The sequence below is a fragment of the Oncorhynchus keta genome, unplaced genomic scaffold (assembly GCF_023373465.1).
Source record: "Oncorhynchus keta strain PuntledgeMale-10-30-2019 unplaced genomic scaffold, Oket_V2 Un_scaffold_275_pilon_pilon, whole genome shotgun sequence".
NCBI lineage: Eukaryota > Metazoa > Chordata > Actinopteri > Salmoniformes > Salmonidae > Oncorhynchus > Oncorhynchus keta.
In genome coordinates this window covers 647,125-669,314 of record NW_026290897.1, presented here as the reverse complement: position 1 = coordinate 669,314, position 22,190 = coordinate 647,125, and the positions used below count along the sequence as shown (strand labels likewise).

The 22,190-nt window shown below is 40.6% G+C and overlaps 1 protein-coding gene across 1 annotated transcript in view; it reads right to left on the bottom strand.

Annotated features, from left to right (window-relative positions):
- Positions 1 to 4,130: 4,130 nt before the first annotated feature.
- The window catches only part of LOC127928475 (uncharacterized), a 39,571-nt gene continuing 21,511 nt past the window's right edge, over positions 4,131 to 22,190 (bottom strand). Inside the window, exons 2-6 of the mRNA XM_052515475.1 lie at positions 5,570 to 5,705; positions 5,113 to 5,341; positions 4,961 to 5,074; positions 4,771 to 4,922; positions 4,131 to 4,504 (exon numbers count right to left, since the gene is read on the bottom strand). Of these exons, the coding sequence (XP_052371435.1) occupies positions 4,226 to 4,504; positions 4,771 to 4,922; positions 4,961 to 5,074; positions 5,113 to 5,341; positions 5,570 to 5,705 (910 nt within the window). The 3' untranslated portion in view covers positions 4,131 to 4,225. The remainder of the gene's footprint in view (positions 4,505 to 4,770; positions 4,923 to 4,960; positions 5,075 to 5,112; positions 5,342 to 5,569; positions 5,706 to 22,190) is intronic.

Genomic DNA, 22,190 nt, shown 5'->3' with positions numbered 1-22,190 from the left:
GATGTTAGATAATATTCTGTTTAATTGTTATACAGTGTAATGTATCTGTTAGGACCAGATGTTAGATAATCATGTTTAATTGTTATACAGTGTAATGTATCTGTTAGGACCAGATGTTAGATAATATTCTGTTTAATTGTTATACAGCGTAATGTATCTGTTAGGACCAGATGTTAGATAATCATGTTTAATTGTTATACAGCGTAATGTATCTGTTAGGACCAGATGTTAGATAATCATGTTTAATTGTTATACAGCGTAATGTATCTGTTAGGACCAGATGTTAGATAATCATGTTTAATTGTTATACAGTGTAATGTATCTGTTAGGACCAGATGTTAGATAATCATGTTTAATTGTTATACAGCGTAATGTATCTGTTAGGACCAGATGTTAGATAATCATGTTTAATTGTTATACAGTGTAATGTATCTGTTAGGACCAGATGTTAGATAATCATGTTTAATTGTTATACAGTGTAATGTATCTGTTAGGACCAGATGTTAGATAATATTCTGTTTAATTGTTATACAGCGTAATGTATCTGTTAGGACCAGATGTTAGATAATCATGTTTAATTGTTATACAGTGTAATGTATCTGTTAGGACCAGATGTTAGATAATCATGTTTAATTGTTATACAGCGTAATGTATCTGTTAGGACCAGATGTTAGATAATCATGTTTAATTGTTATACAGCGTAATGTATCTGTTAGGACCAGATGTTAGATAATCATGTTTAATTGTTATACAGCGTAATGTATCTGTTAGGACCAGATGTTAGATAATCATGTTTAATTGTTATACAGTGTAATGTATCTGTTAGGACCAGATGTTAGATAATCATGTTTAATTGTTATACAGCGTAATGTATCTGTTAGGACCAGATGTTAGATAATCATGTTTAATTGTTATACAGCGTAATGTATCTGTTAGGACCAGATGTTAGATAATCATGTTTAATTGTTATACAGTGTAATGTATCTGTTAGGACCAGATGTTAGATAATATTCTGTTTAATTTTTTTCTCTACCAGCGTTGAATTTGTACTGATCTGTGGTACAAATAATTTACTTCTTTGTATTGTGATGTTGGATAAACACAACTCTGTTTTTACATTTGTCTTGTTGCTTTTTGTGCTATGTTGCTCTGTCTGTAGGCTTTGTCTTGTCCTATGTTGCTCTGTCTGTAGGCTTTGTCTTGTCCTATGTTGCTCTGTCTGTAGGCTTTGTCTTGTCCTATGTTGCTCTGTCTGTAGGCTTTGTCTTGTCCTATGTTGATTGTGGACTTCAGGAAACAGCAGAGGGAACACCCCCTATCCACATCGATGGAACAGTAGTGGAGAGGGTAGCTAGTTTTAAGTTCCTCGGCATACACATCACAGACAAACTGAATTGGTCCACTCACACTGACAGCGTCGTGAAGAAGGCGCAGCAGCGCCTATTCAACCTCAGGAGGCTGAAGAAATTCGGCTTGTCACCAAAAGCACTCACAAACTTCTACAGATGCACAATCGAGAGCATCCTGGCGGGCTGTATCACCGCCTGGTACGGCAACTGCTCCGCCCTCAACCGTAAGGCTCTCCAGAGGGTAGTGAGGACTGCACAACGCATCACCGGGGCAAACTACCTGCCCTCCAGGACACCTACACCACCCGTTGTTACAGGAAGGCCATAAAGATCATCAAGGACATCAACCACCCGAACCACTGCCTGTTCACCCCGCTATCATCCAGAAGGCGAGGTCAGTACAGGTGCATCAAAGCTGGGACCGAGAGACTGAAAAACAGCTTCTATCTCAAGGCCATCAGACTGTTAAACAGCCACCACTAACAGTGTGAGTGGCTGCTGCCAACACACTGTCATTGACACTGACCCAACTCCAGCCATTTTAATAATGGGAATTGATGGGAATTATGTAAATATATCACTAGCCACTTTAAACAATGCTACCTTATATAATGTTACTTACCCTACATTATTCATCTCATATGCATATGTATATACTGTACTCTACATCATCGACTGCATCCTTATGTAACACATGTATCACTAGCCACTTTAACTATGCCACTTTGTTTACTTTGTCTACACACTCATCTCATATGTATATACTGTACTCGATACCATCTACTGTATGCTGCTCTGTACCATCACTCATTCATATATCCTTATGTACATATTCCTTATCCCCTTACACTGTGTATAAGACAGTAGTTTTGGAATTGGTAGTTAGATTACTTGTTGGTTATCACTGCATTGTCGGAACTAGAAGCACAAGCATTTCGCTACACTCGCATTTAACATCTGCTAACCATGTGTATGTGACAAATAAAATTTGATTTGATTTGATTTGATTTGTTGCTCTGTCTGTAGGCTTTGTCTTGTCCTATGTTGCTCTGTCTGTAGGCTTTGTCTTGTCCTATGTTTCTCTGTCTGTAGGCTTTGTCTTGCTTGTCCTATGTTGCTCTGTCTGTAGGCTTTGTCTTGCTTGTCCTATGTTGCTCTGCGTGTGCTCACTGCTCATTGATTGTCTGTATTGTAATTGTTTTTAATAATCTGCCCAAGGACTGCGGTTGAAAATTAGCCGGCTGTCTAAAACGGCAGGGTAGCCTAGTGGTTAGAGCGTTGGACGAGAAAATCAAAGGAAAAAAAAAAAACCATCACTTTTACTGAAACGTAGATGAATGTGTACTGCCCCTGTAAAAATAAAATAAACTCAAACATCTCCTTACCCTACCGTCAACATTACCACAACATAGTGAGAGCCACTGTGGAAAATAAATATAGCTCCATGTTGGATATTTTTGCACTCAGAGACAACAAGGTCATAAACAGCATGTGACATATCAGTCTTGGTATATTAGTCTCATGTCGATATAGTAAAATTGTTATTTTGTTAATTTTCATACTGGCACATTTTGAAAAACATCCGAACAAATGGCCATTTACTTTTCATAGTAGGGAAAATTGGTTTCCATGACGGCCTAGTGATTGAGTAACAATACCCATACTGTTTATCAGTAACTATGTCCTGACACGCTATGGGAAGTTCATTCTTAACTGATGTTGCTTGGCAAGCAAATCACAATAATCCCCTAAGAACCAATCAGCAAAGGCCTGTCAACTAAACCCCTGAGAGGCCATTATAGAAAATAGAATCCCTAGAATGGGGAAGGCCCTCAGACCCATTAACTTGAATCGGAATGTCCGTTCTAGGGATTATATTTCTATGGTTACACAGGAATCCAGGGGGACCTGCTTCCACAACAGTCCTGGAGGTTTTAAGGTAAAGGTCAGCTTGGTAATAACTTCAGATGCTTTTCAGACTTCATCAACAACCAACAACCTCAACAGGACGTCTGTTTTAATCAGTCTCCCACTGAACAGAACCATGGGGTGCAACACCAGCAGGGATGCTGTCGTGGTGGACCCTTCTAAAAAGCCAGAGACCAGACCAGCATCGGCCAGCTCGACCAGTACGGCCACCGCTGAGGAGACTAAAGAAACTACAGAGAAAGACAAAGATGAAACAGAAGGCATATCAAGCTGCGACTGACCTCCATCTTCTTTACCCAAACTCCTCAAGGTAAGATATCTGTCATTCTGCCAGTTACACTTTTATCTCATCATCAAAATATGGGCAAATACAATGATCTGTATTATGTTTTGGGTCACTTTCTTTAGTCAATCAAATGGAAGTGAACTATTCTAATGATTAAGCCATAAACAAGTTGAACAAATGATGACTATCCCATTGGGTAGCACTATGATACAATCACCTCTATTACTTCTCTGTCTGTCTGTGGCTATTTGACATGACCAGATGTGATGTATAGCTAGTGAGATGGTCTCGCTCTCTATCTCTGCATGCGTGTGTGTGTGTATGTACAGATTGGCCTGTCTGCAGGTGAAGGACATGGTCTCTCTCTGTCTCTCTCTGTCTCTCTCTCTCTCTCTCTGTGTGTGTGTGTACAGATTGGCCTGTCTGCAGGTGGAGGACATGGTCTCTCTCTGTCTCTCTCTGTCTCTCTCTCTCTGTGTGTGTGTGTATGTACAGATTGGCCTGTCTGCAGGTGGAGGACATGGTCTCTCTCTGTCTCTCTCTGTCTCTCTCTGTCTCTCTCTCTCTGTGTGTGTGTGTGTGTACAGATTGGCCTGTCTGCAGGTGGAGGACCTGCCTGCAGAGGAAGGCAATGCTGCACAACTGTCCATCAACCCCTGTGTCATCTGGTACCAGACCAGCCACACACCCCACTCCACTCTGTGATGTAACCTACCAGCCACACACCCCGCTCCACTCTGTGATGTAACCTACCAGCCACACACCCTGCTCCACTCTGTGATGTAGACCTACCAGCCACACAACCCGCTCCACTCTGTGATGTAACCAACCAGCCACACGCCCCGCTCCACTCTGTGATGTAACCTACCAGCCACACACCCCGCTCCACTCTGTGATGTAACCTACCAGCCACACACCCCACTCCACTCTGTGATGTAACCTACCAGCCACACACCCTGCTCCACTCTGTGATGTAACCTACCAGCCACACGCCCCGCTCCACTCTGTGATGTAACCTACCAGCCACACACCCCACTCCACTCTGTGATGTAACCTACCAGCCACACACCCCGCTCCACTCTGTGATGTAACCTACCAGCCACACACCCCGCTCCACTCTGTGATGTAACCTACCAGCCACACACCCCACTCCACTCTGTGATGTAACCTACCAGCCACACACCCCACTCCACTCTGTGATGTAACCAACCAGCCATACACCCCACTCCACTCTGTGATGTAACCAACCAGCCACACGCCCCACTCCACTCTGTGATGTAACCTACCAGCCACACACCTTGCTCCACTCTGTGATGTAACCAACCAGCCACACACCCCACTCCACTCTGTGATGTAACCTACCAGCCATACACCCCACTCCACTCTGTGATGTAACCAACCAGCCACACGCCCCACTCCACTCTGTGATGTAACCTACCAGCCACACACCCCGCTCCACTCTGGGATGTAACCAACCAGCCACACGCCCCGCTCCACTCTGTGATGTAACCTACCAGCCACACACCCCGCTCCACTCTGGGATGTAACCTACCAGCCACACACCCTGCTCCACTCTGTGATGTAACCTACCAGCCACACACCCCGCTCCACTCTGTGATGTAGACCTACCAGCCACACACCCTGCTCCACTCTGTGATGTAACCAACCAGCCACACACCCCGCTCCACTCTGTGATGTAACCTACCAGCCACACACCCTGCTCCACTCTGTGATGTAACCAACCAGCCACACGCCCCGCTCCACTCTGTGATGTAACCTACCAGCCACACACCCTGCTCCACTCTGTGATGTAACCTACCAGCCACACACCCCGCTCCACTCTGTGATGTAACCTACCAGCCACACACCCCGCTCCACTCTGTGATGTAACCTACCAGCCACACACCCCGCTCCACTCTGTGATGTAACCTACCAGCCACACACCCTGCTCCACTCTGTGATGTAACCTACCAGCCACACACCCTGCTCCACTCTGTGATGTAACCAACCAGCCACACACCCTGCTCCACTCTGTGATGTAACCTACCAGCCACACGCCCCGCTCCACTCTGTGATGTAACCTACCAGCCACACACCCTGCTCCAATCTGTGATGTAGAACTACCAGCCAAACACTCTGCTCTGTGATGTAGACCTACCAGCCACAGGTTCCTTACTCTGTCTACTGTTGCTGGTCCAGAACACTTTCTCTCTCTCTCAATCTCTCAACTGGACCTTCAGTATCCACAGTGCCATGTTTATATCCTGTTAATGTGCCAGTATGGTCATTGTAACAACAATGAGACATGGTAGTAAATGTATAGATTCAATCTGACTAATGTCCTTTATTGTTTTTAATGTAATTTATTGTTATTACCTCCATCTCTATCTCACTCTCTATCACACACCTCTGTTCTAAGGTGGCAGTTACAATCAGTTACTCCAAAAGCTTCCAGCCCTGCCGCAGGCTAAACCAAACAGCAGCCAAATCAGTAGGCTTTGAAGGCAGTTTTTGTTGCAGCTGTACAGCATATTACTGATCACTCCAGCAGTCCTAGGCTCCAACACTACATACCACTGCATCAGGAAGCTGTTACAGCTCTGTGTTTGGGTAGACAGCAGCCTGCTTGTTATTACCCATAAAGGAAATGGTTCCCATAGATACAAATATTATATACTGCAATGCCTTTTTTTGCCACCAGGTGGCATGGAAACACAACTAAAGTTCTGTTTGTCACCACCAGGGTGCAGAAGCGATCTATCAGTATTTGGTGGCCTATCCAAGGCCCTGGTCCATTTACTCAAGACATTTAATCTGAAATATATGTTGTAAATGTATTACCAGCGAGTGAATAGAGCTGGAAGGGAATAGCCTTTTCACAAAGCCCATATCACAAATACCCATCACAGAGGAAGCGGGAAATTACATGAAAATATTACCATTATACAAATGGAAATTGTGATTGAATAATGTGTTTGAGAAGATAAATGGAAAGCACTTTGTTAGAAAATGTGGTGCTAAATGGCTTTTTAATTTCAGATGTGGGATAAAACAAAACACATTTCTACTCCATTTTCACTGGCAATTGATTAGTGGTTCCACACCTGCAGAGAGAAGGGCTCTTATCTTCTCATTATCAGTTAATTAATATGCATGCACACATGTCTATTATCTTCCCTCTGCCATTTAGCAGAATTGAGACATTGATGTTGTAATGGCCTTGGATGACTTCTCTCTCTGTTGCTTTAAGGAGAAATAAGACACATGACTGACATTGTCTTTAATTGTTGTAAAAGAAAATTAAATGAAAATAAAATAAAAAGGAAAAACAAATGATTTACATCATATTCAATATGACATCACCATTCCCCTCTGAGAGGTGTATCTATCAACACAGCAACTCTTATTTGATTGGCTGTATTTAAGTTAGCAGCTATTCTATGGTACTGTAGCTTTAGGAAACAAACCATTTGGTGCACTGTGTATACCTAAGAAAGAGATGCATTGAAGAGTGATATGGAAATGTTTTACTTGAAAGACATACAGAAGGGAATAAGATATTAAATTCCTCACTCTGCCAGGGTTTGGCTATTAGAGAATCCAAGGCCTCACCCGCTGAAGCAAAACCTGGGTGAAAGTCAAATTAATTTATGTCCTGATCTTCAATGTTCCACTGCCATAAGTGCATATTATATTACCAGTGAAATATGAAGTCCTATAGAAACTAGTCTGACTGGATATCTTTGCAGTTGTGCACAAATGGCCCTCGGCATGTTTTCTGTATTATGCACATTACACAATGTCATTAGCTTTATATCTTTATGGTTTTAGCCAAATTTCACATAGCAGTGGATGTTGTTATGGTTGATCATATGATTGTACATTAGAAAGAGATACTACATGCTTCATGACTAAAACAGACATTATAGAGGATGGTTATGTCACTAAACCATATTGGTTCAGAAGTCTTGCTGTTGATAAGGGAATATTGTGAATATTAGGTTTACAAACATCATTTTCAAACAGATGTGCCACCCAATAAAGGCTAGCCCGACAGTCTAAAATAAAAAAAGGGCTTTTGAACACTACTCTTGGGTGTAATCTGCTCCTCTTGTAATGGGCCATTTATAAACTCAACTTTGAAGGACCTTGTCATTCAAAGATAATTCGTAAAAATCCAAATAACTTCACAGATCTTCATTGTAAAGGGTTTAAATACTGTTTCCCATGCTTGTTCAATGAACCATAAACAATTAATGAACATGAACCGTGGAAGGGTCGTTAAGATACGAACAGCTTACAGACGGTAGGCAATTGAGGTCACAGTTATGTAAACATAGGACACTGAAGAGGCCTTTCAACTGACACCAAAAGAAAGATGTCCCTGCTCATCTGCGTGAACGTGCCTTAGGCAAGCTGCAAGAAGGCATGAGGACTGCAGATGTGGCCAGGACAATAAATTGCAATGTCCGTACTGTGAGACGCCTAAGACAGAGCTACAGGGAGACAGGACGGACAGCTGATCATCCTCGCAGTGGCAGACCACGTGTAACAACACCTGCACAGGATCACACCTGCGGGACAGGTACAGGATGGCAACAACAACTGCCCAAGTTACACCAGGAACGCACAATCCCTCCATCAGTGCTCAGACTGTCTGCAATCGGCTGAGAGAGGCTGGACTGAAGGCTTGTAGGCCTGTTGTAAAGGCAGGTCCTCACCAGACATCACCGGCAACAATGTCGCCTATGGGCACAAACCCACCGTCACTGGACCAGACAGGACTGGCAAAAAGTGCTCTTCACTGACGAGTTGCGGTTGTTTCTCACCAGGGGTGATGGTCGGATTCGCGTTTATCGTCGAAGGAATTAGTGTTAAACCGTGGCCTGTACTCTGGAGCGGGATTGATTTGGAGATGGAGGGTCCGTCATGGTCTGGAGCGGTGTGTCACAGCATCATCGGACTGAGCTTGTTGTCATTGCAGACAATCTCAACGCTGTGCGTTGCAGGGAAGACATCCTCCCTCCCTCATGTGGTACCCTGTGGTGCTCATCCTGACATGACCCTCCAGCATGACAATGCCACCAGCCATACTGCTCGTTCTGTGTGTGATTTCCTGCAAGACAGGAACGTCAGTGTTCTGCCATGGCCAGCGAAAAGCCCGGATCTCAATCCCATTGAGCACACCGGGGACTTGTTGGATCGGAGGGTGAGGGCTAGGGCCATTCCCACCAGAAATGTCCGGGTCCCTTGGTGGAAGAGTGGGGTAACATCTCACAGCAAGAATGGGCAAATCTGGTGCAGTCCTTGAGGAGGAGATGCACTGCAGCACTTAATGCAGCTGGTGGCCACACCAGATACTGACTGTTACTTTTGATTTTGACCCCAACTTTATTCAGGGACACATTATTCTATTTGTGTATGTTACATGTCTGTGGAACTTGTTCAGTTTATGTCTCAGTTGTTGAATCTTATGTTCATACAAATATTGAGAAATAAATATAAATGTTTATATTTATATGTTAAATTTGCTGAAAATAAACGCAGTTGACAGTGAGAATACTTTTTTTTACTGAGTTTATGATTAGTATAATGGTCTGTCATTAGAATAAGTATTCATGTTATTTCCTGCAAGCCACTCTTTAAAGATGTGTTCTTCACAGGCCTCGTTTGTGAATATATGATCAGAACCCTGACAGACAGAGAGCATCTTTAATCTTTCTCTGGCCTTGAAGAATGTCACAGATCTCCCTGTAACTGCAGGGAGCAGGGCTGATCAAATCCACATTGTGTGTGTGTGTGTGTGTGTGGATCACATCTACTGATTGTTTGTGGGGACTTTATTTCACTATGAAATCAACCAGATATTCATAATTGTTTGTCAAAGCCATCTGTTCTGAAGTGTCACAGTGGTTCCTTTGGAGTGGCCTGTTCACATCGCCAGTTGATTGATCGCAAAAAAACAGATGTGTGCCAAGAGAGGTCAACTTTCATTTAAAGTAAATTCAGATACAGCGTTTTCCCCCTTATTTGTGATTCTGGAAGCGTATGTATACACCCCAAATGCTGTCATGTATTATCTAGGAGTTGGAGACTGAGATGTAAACATTAGGTTTCTGCCTTACAGAAATATTTGTGTTTTTCTGAGTCTGATCTTTATTTGGTCTGCGCGGTGGAAGGATGGTATTCAGAACAAAATCTGACTCATTTCACGTGGAATTTCTATCAACGAATAAGTAAACAGCTGTTAATAGAAGCTAATGCTTCTAAGTGGTTGTGTCATACTTTCTCTGACTATACACAAATAAAACCTGGATGAATCCCTCACATACTGCAGTGCATGCTCTACCTGATAATGGTGTTTAGCCCCTTTAAATCCACAGCACTTAATTTTCCTTCTCTCTCTCTCTCTCTCTCTCTCTCTCTCTCTCTCTCTCTCTCTCTCTCTCTCTCTCTCTCTCTCTCTCAAGTAATGGTAGAAAAGGAAAGGTCACCATGGAGATGACAAAGAAAATCCCTGCTAGAGACAACACTTGAAGCTAGCTGGTGATTCATCAGCTTTAATGCAGTCCATTAGACACGGCTTTTAGTGGACAATGAACAATGGAAACTAAACTAAGTTTATTTGCACAGAACATATTTATGTTTTTTTGAGAAGAAGCCATAGTCAGTCAGTGCTGTTTAATGGAGCTTGTGTCCAGAAGGTCATTTCTTTAGCCCACAGAGAAATGGGGCCTGAGACCCTGAGTGAGTGAACTTATTCACTTCACATGAATATCCTCAGAGGTATAACCTACTATATCCAGTCAAAGTCAACCTCAAAATTAATCATATTGCTGATCTTACCATTAGGTTTTCGTTAAATGTCATGCCAATGAAACATCTGTAGGACATCGCAAATAGATTATGAAGGAGTGGAAATCCTTATAAAATCCTGAAGGCGGATAAGATTTAGCCTGAGGAAAAGGTCAGGTAGCTGGAGGAAGGCTTGGACATATGGACTAAGATAACTGGATTATTCTGGATAGGAAACACAAGAAGACATGTTGTTTTTGTTACAGGGCAAATCAGTATGTCAAGGTACCATGTTGATATGGTTCACTGTAGGTACGCTGTTATCAATGTTGTCTGTTGTAAAGACTAGTATGTGCTATAGAAATTCTACCTACATAGCATCCATTTTGCACAACACATACACCCCTATGAGTACATGATGTGAAAAGCAGTATTGTGTTCACTGGGATAATTCGAATCCATTTGTTTTACCCATTGGCTCATGATTATAGCAAGGCGTCTGTGGGCTCATTTGAGGTTTACATTTAGTAGGCCCTACTTACACTCTTTACACAGTTGTTTACTCTATTATGAGAACAGAGTGGACATTGTGAATCACGTTGTGTTCTAGCTGTTTCTGTTTCTAAGAAGCATGTTGTTGAGCCTGACGTTCTTTAAGGTGAGGGGTGGGTTGTGAGTGAGGGGCTGAGGCCGAGGCAGGCAGCTGCTGTGTAATTATGGGAGACCCAGTGAAGTACAATACAAAAGCTACAGTGGCAGGTGTAGCTATTCATCTTTCCACATTTGTTTTGATTGGTGCAGTGTGCGGGAGTAGAGAGAGAGAAAGTCCTTTCAAAGCAAATGGAGAAAAATAGGAAAATGTAGTCTAAATGTCATTCATTCAGCACCAGTGCCGAGGTGACCTTAAAGAGAATCATCTCTCCCTTTTGTAAATGCGGACAAGTGGATTCTGCAAAATATCAAATTTGATAAGAAAGGGAGTCCACGTGATGGAGCCTTGTGATGGTGAGCAGAATGTGGCTGATATGGAGGAGGTGAACTGGTTCAGGAGCCTCTCTATGGTTGAACAGTATGTTCTGTTCTCTGGTCATGACCATCTGAATGTTTTACTATGTTTATTTGCACAAATAGAAGGACAATTTGTACACATTTAAAAAACAACAGGAGGCAGAAAAAAGCTGAACATTGTTCCCCCAAGTGTTAGGACATACATTACTGCTACAGGAGCATACTGCTTATCACCCTACATAATAAATTACTACGTATGTCAAAGGGTTGTTGTGTTCGATGTGCCTTGACAGAGTGCTGTCATCTCACTGTATGCCCTGCAATATTAGTTATGATAGAGTTTGATTATGTGATATGATGTCTTGGACTTCCTTTTACCACATTATGAAGCCAATCCTTGACGGATCTACATGTACATACATTGATTTGTATTAGAATATGTTATGTATTTTGTCTATTCACTGAAAAACAACCTACCCATATGTAACCATCCATATCACGGATTTAACATTCATAGCTTTCACCATGACAACTGGGCCAACCATCAGGGAACATTACTGAGGCATTTAGATAATGGTTTCCTTGTAGACATCCAAGAGGAGGGAAAACAACCTAATAACAGCTTTACTGCTTCATGTGTCATCATGCCATAGAAACAGCACCGCATGGTCTGTGGAAGGAAAATAAACTACGATGCCTTAATACACTGCAATAGGATTGCAGTCATCATCGTGTTTGTATAACTCCTATTCATGGTTAGGTCTTTGTGCTTGTATATTAATATGTTTAGATTTGTGTTTAGTTTGATAGGATTATGACTAGAGCTGGAAGGCTGACGGGAGCTGGCTGTATATTAGAGTGCATGTTTGTTTGTTTGTCTGCAGAATCAAGATAACAAGCCTGGGCCTCTCTTCATGACTGGGCGCTGGCTGCTGGGTCTGACCTCATCTCAGTGAAAATAATTAGAGCTGCTCCTGTGTGTGTGTGTGTGTGTGTGTGTGTGTGTGTGTGTGTGTGTGTGTGTGTGTGTGTGTGTGTGTGTGTGTGTGTGTGTGTGTGTGTGTGTGTGTGTGTGTGTGTGTGTGTGTGTGTGTGTGTGTGTGTGTGTGTGTGTGTGTGTGTGTGTGTGTGTGTGTGTGTGTGTGTGTGTGTGTTCTGAATGCCCCACTCCCAGCTGCAGCCCTAAACACAGAGAAGCCACTGTTCTACAACTATTAGTCCCTCAATATGTGTCTCCTCTTCAGGAAAATAATATTAATGGGATCGCTAAATACAAACCTGGCCCGTCAACCGATAACTACGAATACAGTGAGATTATTCATAAGAGGGGCATGGATCTGATCGCATGTGAAGGGCCTGAGAGATTTTCTACAAGCTGTAGGTTCCTTAGGGGGTGTTGTTCACGTCCCAAATGGCACCCTACTCCCTTCATAGTGCAATACTTTTGACCAGGGCCCATAGGGCTCTTGTCAGAAGTAGTGCACTATATTTGGTTACTACATGATTCCATATGTTATTTCATAGTTTTGATGTCCTCACTATTATTCTACGATGTAGAAAATAGTACAAATAGAGAAAACCCTTGAATGAGTAGTTGTGTCCAAACATTTGACGGGTACTGTATATATTTCTAAATACAAACCAGCTCTGAAATAAGTGAGTCATTTCAAATTGTCCACTTTTCGACCACTACTGTTCAACCTTCTATTCATCATCTCCAGCACCAAACCAGTGTCTACATGTAAAACAGTACATTTCTAATTCTAACTGTGGTTCAAAAGATAAAAAGAAACGTCCTAAAACAAAATGCTTCCCTGTGACATCACAGGGTTGGATTAAAAGTAAAAAACTGTGATTATCAAAACTTGCAATGACTTTCTAGCCCCAAGGAGGGTATTTTCTTGCCCCCCACATCCCCACGAATCTCATATAATTTGTAAATCACAGTTTTTAAAATGTTTAAACATTAGATGATGTCATAGGGTAGACATTTTAAATATATTTGTTTCTACAAAACATAGAAATGTGCCGTTTTTGTGCCGGACATAATGAAAATATGGTGGAGATGCCCTTTAAATTGTTGTGCAACATCATCGGTAAGCTCGGCATCGTCTTTCATTTGAATCTACGCTCTTGTGGGCGTGTACATTGACCCGTTTTGGCACTTACTCTATGCACAAACACTGGACTCACCCACACACTCACACATACTTACACTGACAACCCAACACATACATATACACACATAACATGAGCATGATTAACCCATCTTTGTACCCCACACATACAATTATCTTTAAGGGCCCTCAGTCGAGTAGTGAATTTCAAGCACAGTTTCAGCCACAAAGACCAGGGAGGTTTTCCAATGCCTCGCAAAGAAGAGCACCTATTGGTAGATGGGTAAAAAATAAATAAATAAAAAGACACTGAATATCCCTTTGAGCAAACCTGTTTTCCAAAAGACACTGGGAGACAAATTCCCCTTTCAGCTGGAAATAACCTAAAACTCAAGGCCAAATCTACACTGGAGAATGTTGCTGAGTGGCTGAGTTACAGTTTTGACATAAATCTTCTTGAAAATCTATCTCAAGACTTGAAAATGGTTTAGCAATGATCAACAACCAATCTGACAGAGCTTGGAGAAATTTGAAAAAGACTCACAGCTGTAATCGCTGCCAAAGCTGATTCTAACATGCACTGACTCAGGGGGTTGAATACTTATCTAATGACGTCATACTAGTGTTTTATATTGCATTTATCTTTTAAAAGATGTTAGAATTTTTCTTGTATTTTGACATTACAGAGTGTTTCGTGTAGATACATTTTTATTTGATTCCAATTTGTAAAAAACTATTTTGGGGAGAAAGTCAAGGGGTGTGAATACTCTCTGAAGGCACTATGAATACTCTCTGAAGGCACTATGAATACTCTCTGAAGGCACTATGAATACTCTCTGAAGGCACTATGAATACTCTCTGAAGGCACTATGAATACTCTCTGAAGGCACTATGAATACTCTCTGAAGGCACTATGAATACTCTCTGAAGGCACTATGAATACTCTCTGAAGGCACTATGAATACTCTCTGAAGGCATTATGAATACTCTCTGAAGGCACTATGAATACTCTCTGAAGGCACTATGAATACTCTCTGAAGGCACTATGAATACTCTCTGAAGGCATTATGAATACTCTCTGAAGGCACTATGAATACTCTCTGAAGGCACTATGAATACTCTCTGAAGGCACTATGAATACTCTCTGAAGGCACTATGAATACTCTCTGAAGGCATTATGAATACTCTCTGAAGGCATTATGAATACTCTCTGAAGGCACTATGAATACTCTCTGAAGGCACTATGAATACTCTCTGAAGGCACTATGAATACTCTCTGAAGGCACTATGAATACTCTCTGAAGGCACTATGAATACTCTCTGAAGGCATTATGAATACTCTCTGAAGGCACTATGAATACTCTCTGAAGGCATTATGAATACTCTCTGAAGGCACTATGAATACTCTCTGAAGGCACTATGAATACTCTCTGAAGGCACTATGAATACTCTCTGAAGGCATTATGAATACTCTCTGAAGGCACTATGAATACTCTCTGAAGGCACTATGAATACTCTCTGAAGGCATTATGAATACTCTCTGAAGGCACTATGAATACTCTCTGAAGGCATTATGAATACTCTCTGAAGGCACTATGAATACTCTCTGAAGGCATTATGAATACTCTCTGAAGGCATTTGTCGCCATGTTATTTTTTACTCGTTATTTTTATTCACTGTGTATTTATCATTCATGTCATTATTTCTATTTTTTATTTTGAATCTTTATTTTTACCTCTGCATCCAACATATAATTTGTTAACTTGTCAAGGTTAATAGGCTATTTACTATATTGTAAAAGCGATATTGAATCGTGGTCGGTTGCCAACGCCACCAAATATCAAGGAGGAGATGCATCTTCTGCTTGGCTAGTTCCAACTTAGTCGAGCTGTAATTCCAATGTGTCTATAATAATTCATAATTGATATGTTAGATTGATTTCTCCATCTCAACCTAAAATCTAAGTTAAAGAATAAATCAAACTTAAATCCACTTTAAATAACGTTTAATTTGATCTTCTTTAACTTAGATTTTTGGTTGAGACGTGAATCTAACATATACATTCTTAAATTATAGATTCAATTTGACCTCAAACAAAGCTTGAAACCCTAGGCCTTGTTTATTTTGTTAATTGTACATTTTTGTTGATGAATCCTGGCTTAAATTGAAACAATAGCTGTTGATTATTTTGAAAATGGTATATAGTCCTATAAGCATCATTGATGATATATGAGTGGTAAAGTATGGTCACATTTCAGTTGCTCTGTTAATTAAACTTTCCCTTTGGAATGACCTTACAGCAACAGTGAATCTATTTAGTGGAGATCTCTCAACACACATTCTCACGATGGAACGGGGTAATAGTCCGAGACAGATATCAGAGCTAATCATGGCTGGGCTTGGTTGAAACTCTGGATGGGAGGCCAAAGGGATATATAGATCAATCATCCAGTAGGAGGTGCTGCCCAACCTTTAGTTTTTTTCTGATAGTGGATATAAAACGTTGAAGATCTGATGTCGTTTCAAAGGTACAAAATCAACATATTTTATATGTTTTGTCTATGTTGAAAATTGGTTACCATGATGACATAATCACAGTGTCTCCGGACCCCTCCTGTCTCAGCCTCCAGTATTTATGCTGCAGTAGTTTATGTGTCGGGGGGCTAGGGTCAGTTTGTTATATCTGGAGTACTTCTCCTGTCCTATTCGGTGTCCTGTGTGAATTTAAGTGTGCTCTCTCTAATTCTCTCTTTCTCTCTTTCTTTCTCTCTCTCGGAGGACCTGAGCCCTAGGACCATGCCCCAGGACTACCTGACATGATGACTCCTTGCTGTCCCCAGTCCACCTGGCCGTGCTGCTGCTCCAGTTTCAACTGTTATGCCTTATTATTATTGGACCATGCTGGTCATTTATGAACATTTGAACATCTTGGCCATGTTCTGTTATAATCTCCACCCGGCACAGCCAGAAGAGGACTGGCCACCCCACATAGCCTGGTTCCTCTCTAGGTTTCTTCCTAGGTTTTGGCCTTTCTAGGGTGTTTTTCCTACCCACCGTGCTTCTACACCTGCATTGCTTGCTGTTTGGGGTTTTAGGCTGGGTTTCTGTACAGCACTTTGAGATATCAGCTGATGTACGAAGTGCTATATAAATAAATTTGATTTGGTTGAAATTTCACCCTCAAAACAATTGTTTACGTTGATGACTTTTTGCAAATCCAATGTATTTTACACAGAAATTCCACATCACAATCTGTTGCTAAATTCTGTTAAAACAATGTTGATTCAACCATTTTGTGCCCAGTGGGCAGTGTGTAGGTGTGTGTGTGTGTGTGTGTGTGTGTGTGTGTGTGTGTGTGTGTGTGTGTGTGTGTGTGTGTGTGTGCGTGCGTGCGTGCGTGCGTGCGTGCGTGCGTGCGTGCGTGCGTGCGTGCGTGCGTGCGTGCGTGCGTGCGTGCGTGCGTGCGTGCGTGCGTGCGTGCGTGCGTGCGTGCGTGCGTGCGTGCGTGCGTGCGTGCGTGCGTGCGTGCGTGCGTGCGTGCGTGCGTGCGTGCGTGCGTGCGTGCGTGCGTGCGTGCGTGCGTGCGTGCGTGCGTGCGTGCGTGCGTGCGTGCGTGCGTGCGTGCGTGCGTGCGTGCGTGCGTGCGTGCGTGCGTGTTGTGATAATCTCTCTGTAGGTTCCTGTTGCTGAGTGCTAACTGTGATCCGAGAGAGAGCGAGAGAGAGACATGTTTTCCGTGCCAATAAAGCCCTTTGAATTTAATTGAGAGCCAGAAAGAGATCCAGAGAGATAGAGCCACAGAGAGAGAATGAGAGAGAGGGAAATATACTACCGTTCAAAAGTTTGGGGTCACTTAGAAATGTCCTTGTTTTGAAAGAAAAGCACATTTGTTGTCCATTAAAATAACATCAAATTGATCAGAAATACAGTGTAGACATTGTTAATGTTGTAAATAGATATTGTAGCTGGAAACAGCTGATTTTTAATGGAATATCTACTTACACAGGTGTACAAAGGCCCATTATCAGTAACCATCAATCCTGTGTTCCAATGGCACGTTGTGTTAGCTAATCCAAGTTTATAATTTTAAAAGGCTAATTGACCATTAGAAAACCCTTTTGAGATTATGTTAGCACAGCTGAAAACTGTTATGCTGATTGAAGAAGCAATAAAACTAGACAAGTTGAGTATCTGGAGCATCAGCATTTGTGGGTTCGATTACAGACTCAAAATGGCCAGAAGTAAAGAACTTTCTTCTGAAATTCATCAGTCTATTCTTATTCTGAGAAATGAAGGCTATTCCATGTGAAAAATTGCCAAGAAACTGAAGATCTCATACAACGCTGTGTACTAATCCCTTCTCACAAGAGCGCAAACTGGCTCTAACCAGAACAGAATGAGTGGGAGGCCCCGGTGCACAACTGAACAAGAGGACAAGCATATTAGAGTGTCTAGTTTGAGAAACAGACGCCTCACAAGTCCTCAACATGCAGCTTAATTAAATAGTACCCGCAAAACACCAGTCTCAATGTCAACAGTGAAGAGGCGACTCCGGGATGCTGGCCTTCTAGGCAGAGTTCCTCTGTCCAGTGTCTGTATTCTTTTGCCTATATTAATCTTTTATTTTTATTGGCCAGTCTGAGATATGGCTTTTTCTTTGCAACTCTGCCTAGAAGGCCAGCATCCCGGAGTCGCCTCTTCACTGTTGACGTTGAGACTGGTGTTTTGAGTGTAATATTTAATGAAGGACATTTATAAATGACCCCAAACTTTTGAATGGTGGTGTGTATATATATACAGTATATATACACATACATACATTATATATATATATATATATATATATATATATATATATATATATATATATATATATATATACACAGAGAGAGAGAGAGAAAGAGAGAGACCTTGCTGAGTGCTAACTGTGATCTCTGGGCTGAGAGATTGACACAGAGCTAGATAGAAATAAAAAGAGTGAGAGGCAGCAATAGCAGTCTGAAGCTGAAAGAGAGAGAGAGGCAGTACTAGCAGCCTGAAGCTAGCTCTCACAGCCATTCCCACCCCTAATTGCATCACCATCATTAAAATGCTAATTCATAGTGTTAAAGGGTCAATTAAAAGGGTAATTAAAAATGCTTTGTTCCACTCCTCTACCTGTGTGAACAGCGTAGCCATTACTGTGCTCCTTCTGATCTGGAGTATTTACATTGTGCCTACAGACTAATCCCTTCATCAAGGTTCAACTGAGAGCCAGTAGTGGTAGTGTGGACGGAATCATTATAATCAGAGAGGTGCTAGAACAGGATGTGATGTCATCTCAGCTGTATTTACTGTAGTGCTCTTATTATGACACTAACATGAAAGGGGATATGATCTGATGTACTCTATGCAGCAACATAAAGGGTGTCTGAACGCACCGATTTACGCTTGTATTTTTCTGCTGCTCATTAAGAAAAATGTGATTTTGATCTTGGGAGTGTGGTTCGATTATTTTATTTTATGTATTTTATTTAACCTTTATTTAACTAGGCGAGTTAGTTAAGAAAAAATTCTAATTTTACAATGACGGCCTACTCCGGCCAAACCCTCCCCTAACCCAAACAACACTGGGCCAATTGTGCGCCGCTCTATGGATGTGGTTGTGTTATGTTCGCATATCGTACCCTGGCAGTTACTGTTGTTTGTCCATCTTGAGGCACAGTAGCAACAACATAGCCACTTGACTACCACTACCTCAAAATAGTCAGAATCAATCTAAGATACTGCAATTATTCATCTAGCTGGTGTTTAGTGCAATATTTCTCCAGTAAAAATATGTGCATGAAAAAGTCAGTGCACTGCAGACAGTATAAAGCGAGTCAACTGTTTCTGGCTGCGCTCAGAACTGATTTCTGAGAACTTGTCTACAACTTCATCATCGGCAAGCTGTCAAACTATGGTAAATAAAGCACAAGCTGTTTCATAGAGAATCATGTTACAAAGGTTGTGGCGGGACACAAGATTCTTGTGAATATTGACAAGTGGCAGTTAGGATGCAAGTGTGAATCATCTAATTCTCATTTTGCCCTAAACAGTGGCAGACTGTGGTCTCTATGAAACACGTCAGCAAGTGGTCACTCCATAAGGTTTCCCCTATTATGGGATGGTTATTTGTAACATCTGTCAATGGTACATGCCTATGATTGAGAAAATATGGAAAAAAGACAAGGAAAAAAATATATTAAAAAATAATTAGAATTTATCATTAAAAATAGTTTAGTCCCCCAAATGTTTGGGGGTGGAGGTGGGTTGAAAAAAAAAAAATTATTGGGAGCCTAGTGTTCCTTCAACATAACATTGGCGACGTGTTGTCTTATGTAAACAAGTCAGAGTCCAAGGCACTGCCTAATAGACAGGTCTGTCTCACTGTCTGGAGGCTACGATTGGATAGAGCACAGTCAGTGCAGCTGTTCATCTCGTGTTAGTGGGCAAGTGGGCATGATTGTAATCCAAACCCAACCCTCAGGTAAGGCGTGACAACCTCAGTTACACAAATCTCACAATAATAAACTGCCTTTATCACCAAAATTATTCTTCCTACACTTTTTTGTAAACGTTGGCACTGGAATAAATGTTTCTGACTAATATTGATGCCACGTGCCGTTTTCAATCAGAGAAGTCGTTTTTTGCATTCATTTGCTATTTAATAAGCCACAGTCATACAGACTGAAGATATACACTGAGTGTACAAAACATGAATATTGAGTTGCAGCCTCTTTTGCCCTCAGAACAGCCTCAATTCATTGGGACATGGACTCCACAAGGTGTTAAGTCTATGTCATGGAAATACTTAATGTTTTGTACACACAGTGTATAGTAGGTTTCATGTTTATAGTTTCTTTGGCTCGGCCCAGAAGAATATGATTTCAGTTTCACCAAGCAATTGTTTTATAAAACCCACATCTTTCAAGATTCTTCCAACATTAGTTACAGTATAATGACAATCCAACATCTTCAGATGTCTTCCAACAACAGTATATAATAACAATTCAACATCTTCAGATGTCTTCCAACAATAGTATATAATAACAATTCAACATCTTCAGATGTCTTCCAACAACAGTATATAATAACAATTCAACATCTTCAGATGTCTTCCAACAACAGTATATAATAACAATTCAACATCTTCAGATGTCTTCCAACAATAGTATATAATAACAATTCAACATCTTCAGATGTCTTCCAACAACAGTATATAATAACAATTCAACATCTTCAGATGTCTTCCAACAATAGTATATAATAACAATTCAACATCTTCAGATGTCTTCCAACAACAGTATATAATAACAATTCAACATCTTCAGATGTCTTCCAACAATAGTATATAATAACAATTCAACATCTTCAGATGTCTTCCAACAACAGTATATAATAACAATTCAACATCTTCAGATGTCTTCCAACAATAGTATATAATAACAATTCAACATCTTCAGATGTCTTCCAACAATAGTATATAATAACAATTCAACATCTTCAGATGCAATTCAACAGATGTAACTTCCAACAATAGTATATAATAACAATTCCAACAACAGTTCCAATCTTCAGATGTCTTCCAACAGTATATAATAACAATTCAACATCTTCAGATGTCTTCCAACAATAGTATATAATAACAATTCAACATCTTCAGATGTCTTCCAACAATAGTATATAATAACAATTCAACATCTTCAGATGTCTTCCAACAACAGTATATAATAACAATTCAACATCTTCAGATGTCTTATATAATAACAATTCAACAATGTCTTATATAATAACAATTCAACATCTTCAGATGTCTTCCAACAACAGTATATAATAACATTTCAACATCTTCAGATGTCTTCCAACAATAGTATATAATAACAATTCAACATCTTCAGATGTCTTCCAACAACAGTATATAATAACAATTCAACATCTTCAGATGTCTTCCAACAATAGTATATAATAACAATTCAACATCTTCAGATGTCTTCCAACAACAGTATATAATAACAATTCAACATCTTCAGATGTCTTCCAACAATAGTATATAATAACAATTCAACATCTTCAGATGTCTTCCAACAATAGTATATAATAACAATTCAACATCTTCAGATGTCTTCCAACAATTCACAACAGTATATAATAACAATTCAACATCTTCAGATGTCTTCCAACAATAGTATATAAGAACAATTCAACATCTTCAGATGTCTTCCAACAATAGTATATAATAACAATTCAACATCTTCAGATGTCTTCCAACAATAGTATATAATAACAATTCAACATCTTCAGATGTCTTCCAACAACAGTATATAATAACAATTCAACATCTTCAGATGTCTTCCAACAACAGTATATAATAACAATTCAACATCTTCAGATGTCTTCCAACAACAGTATATAATAACAATTCAACATCTTCAGATGTCTTCCAACAGTAGTATATAAACAATTCAACATCTTCAGATGTCTTCCAACATCTTCAACATCTTCAGATGTCTTCCAACAGTAGTATATAATAACAATTCAACATCTTCAGATGTCTTCCAACAACAGTATATAATAACAATTCAACATCTTCAGATGTCTTCCAACAATAGTATATAATAACAATTCAACATCTTCAGATGTCTTCCAACAATAGTATATAATAACAATTCAACATCTTCAGATGTC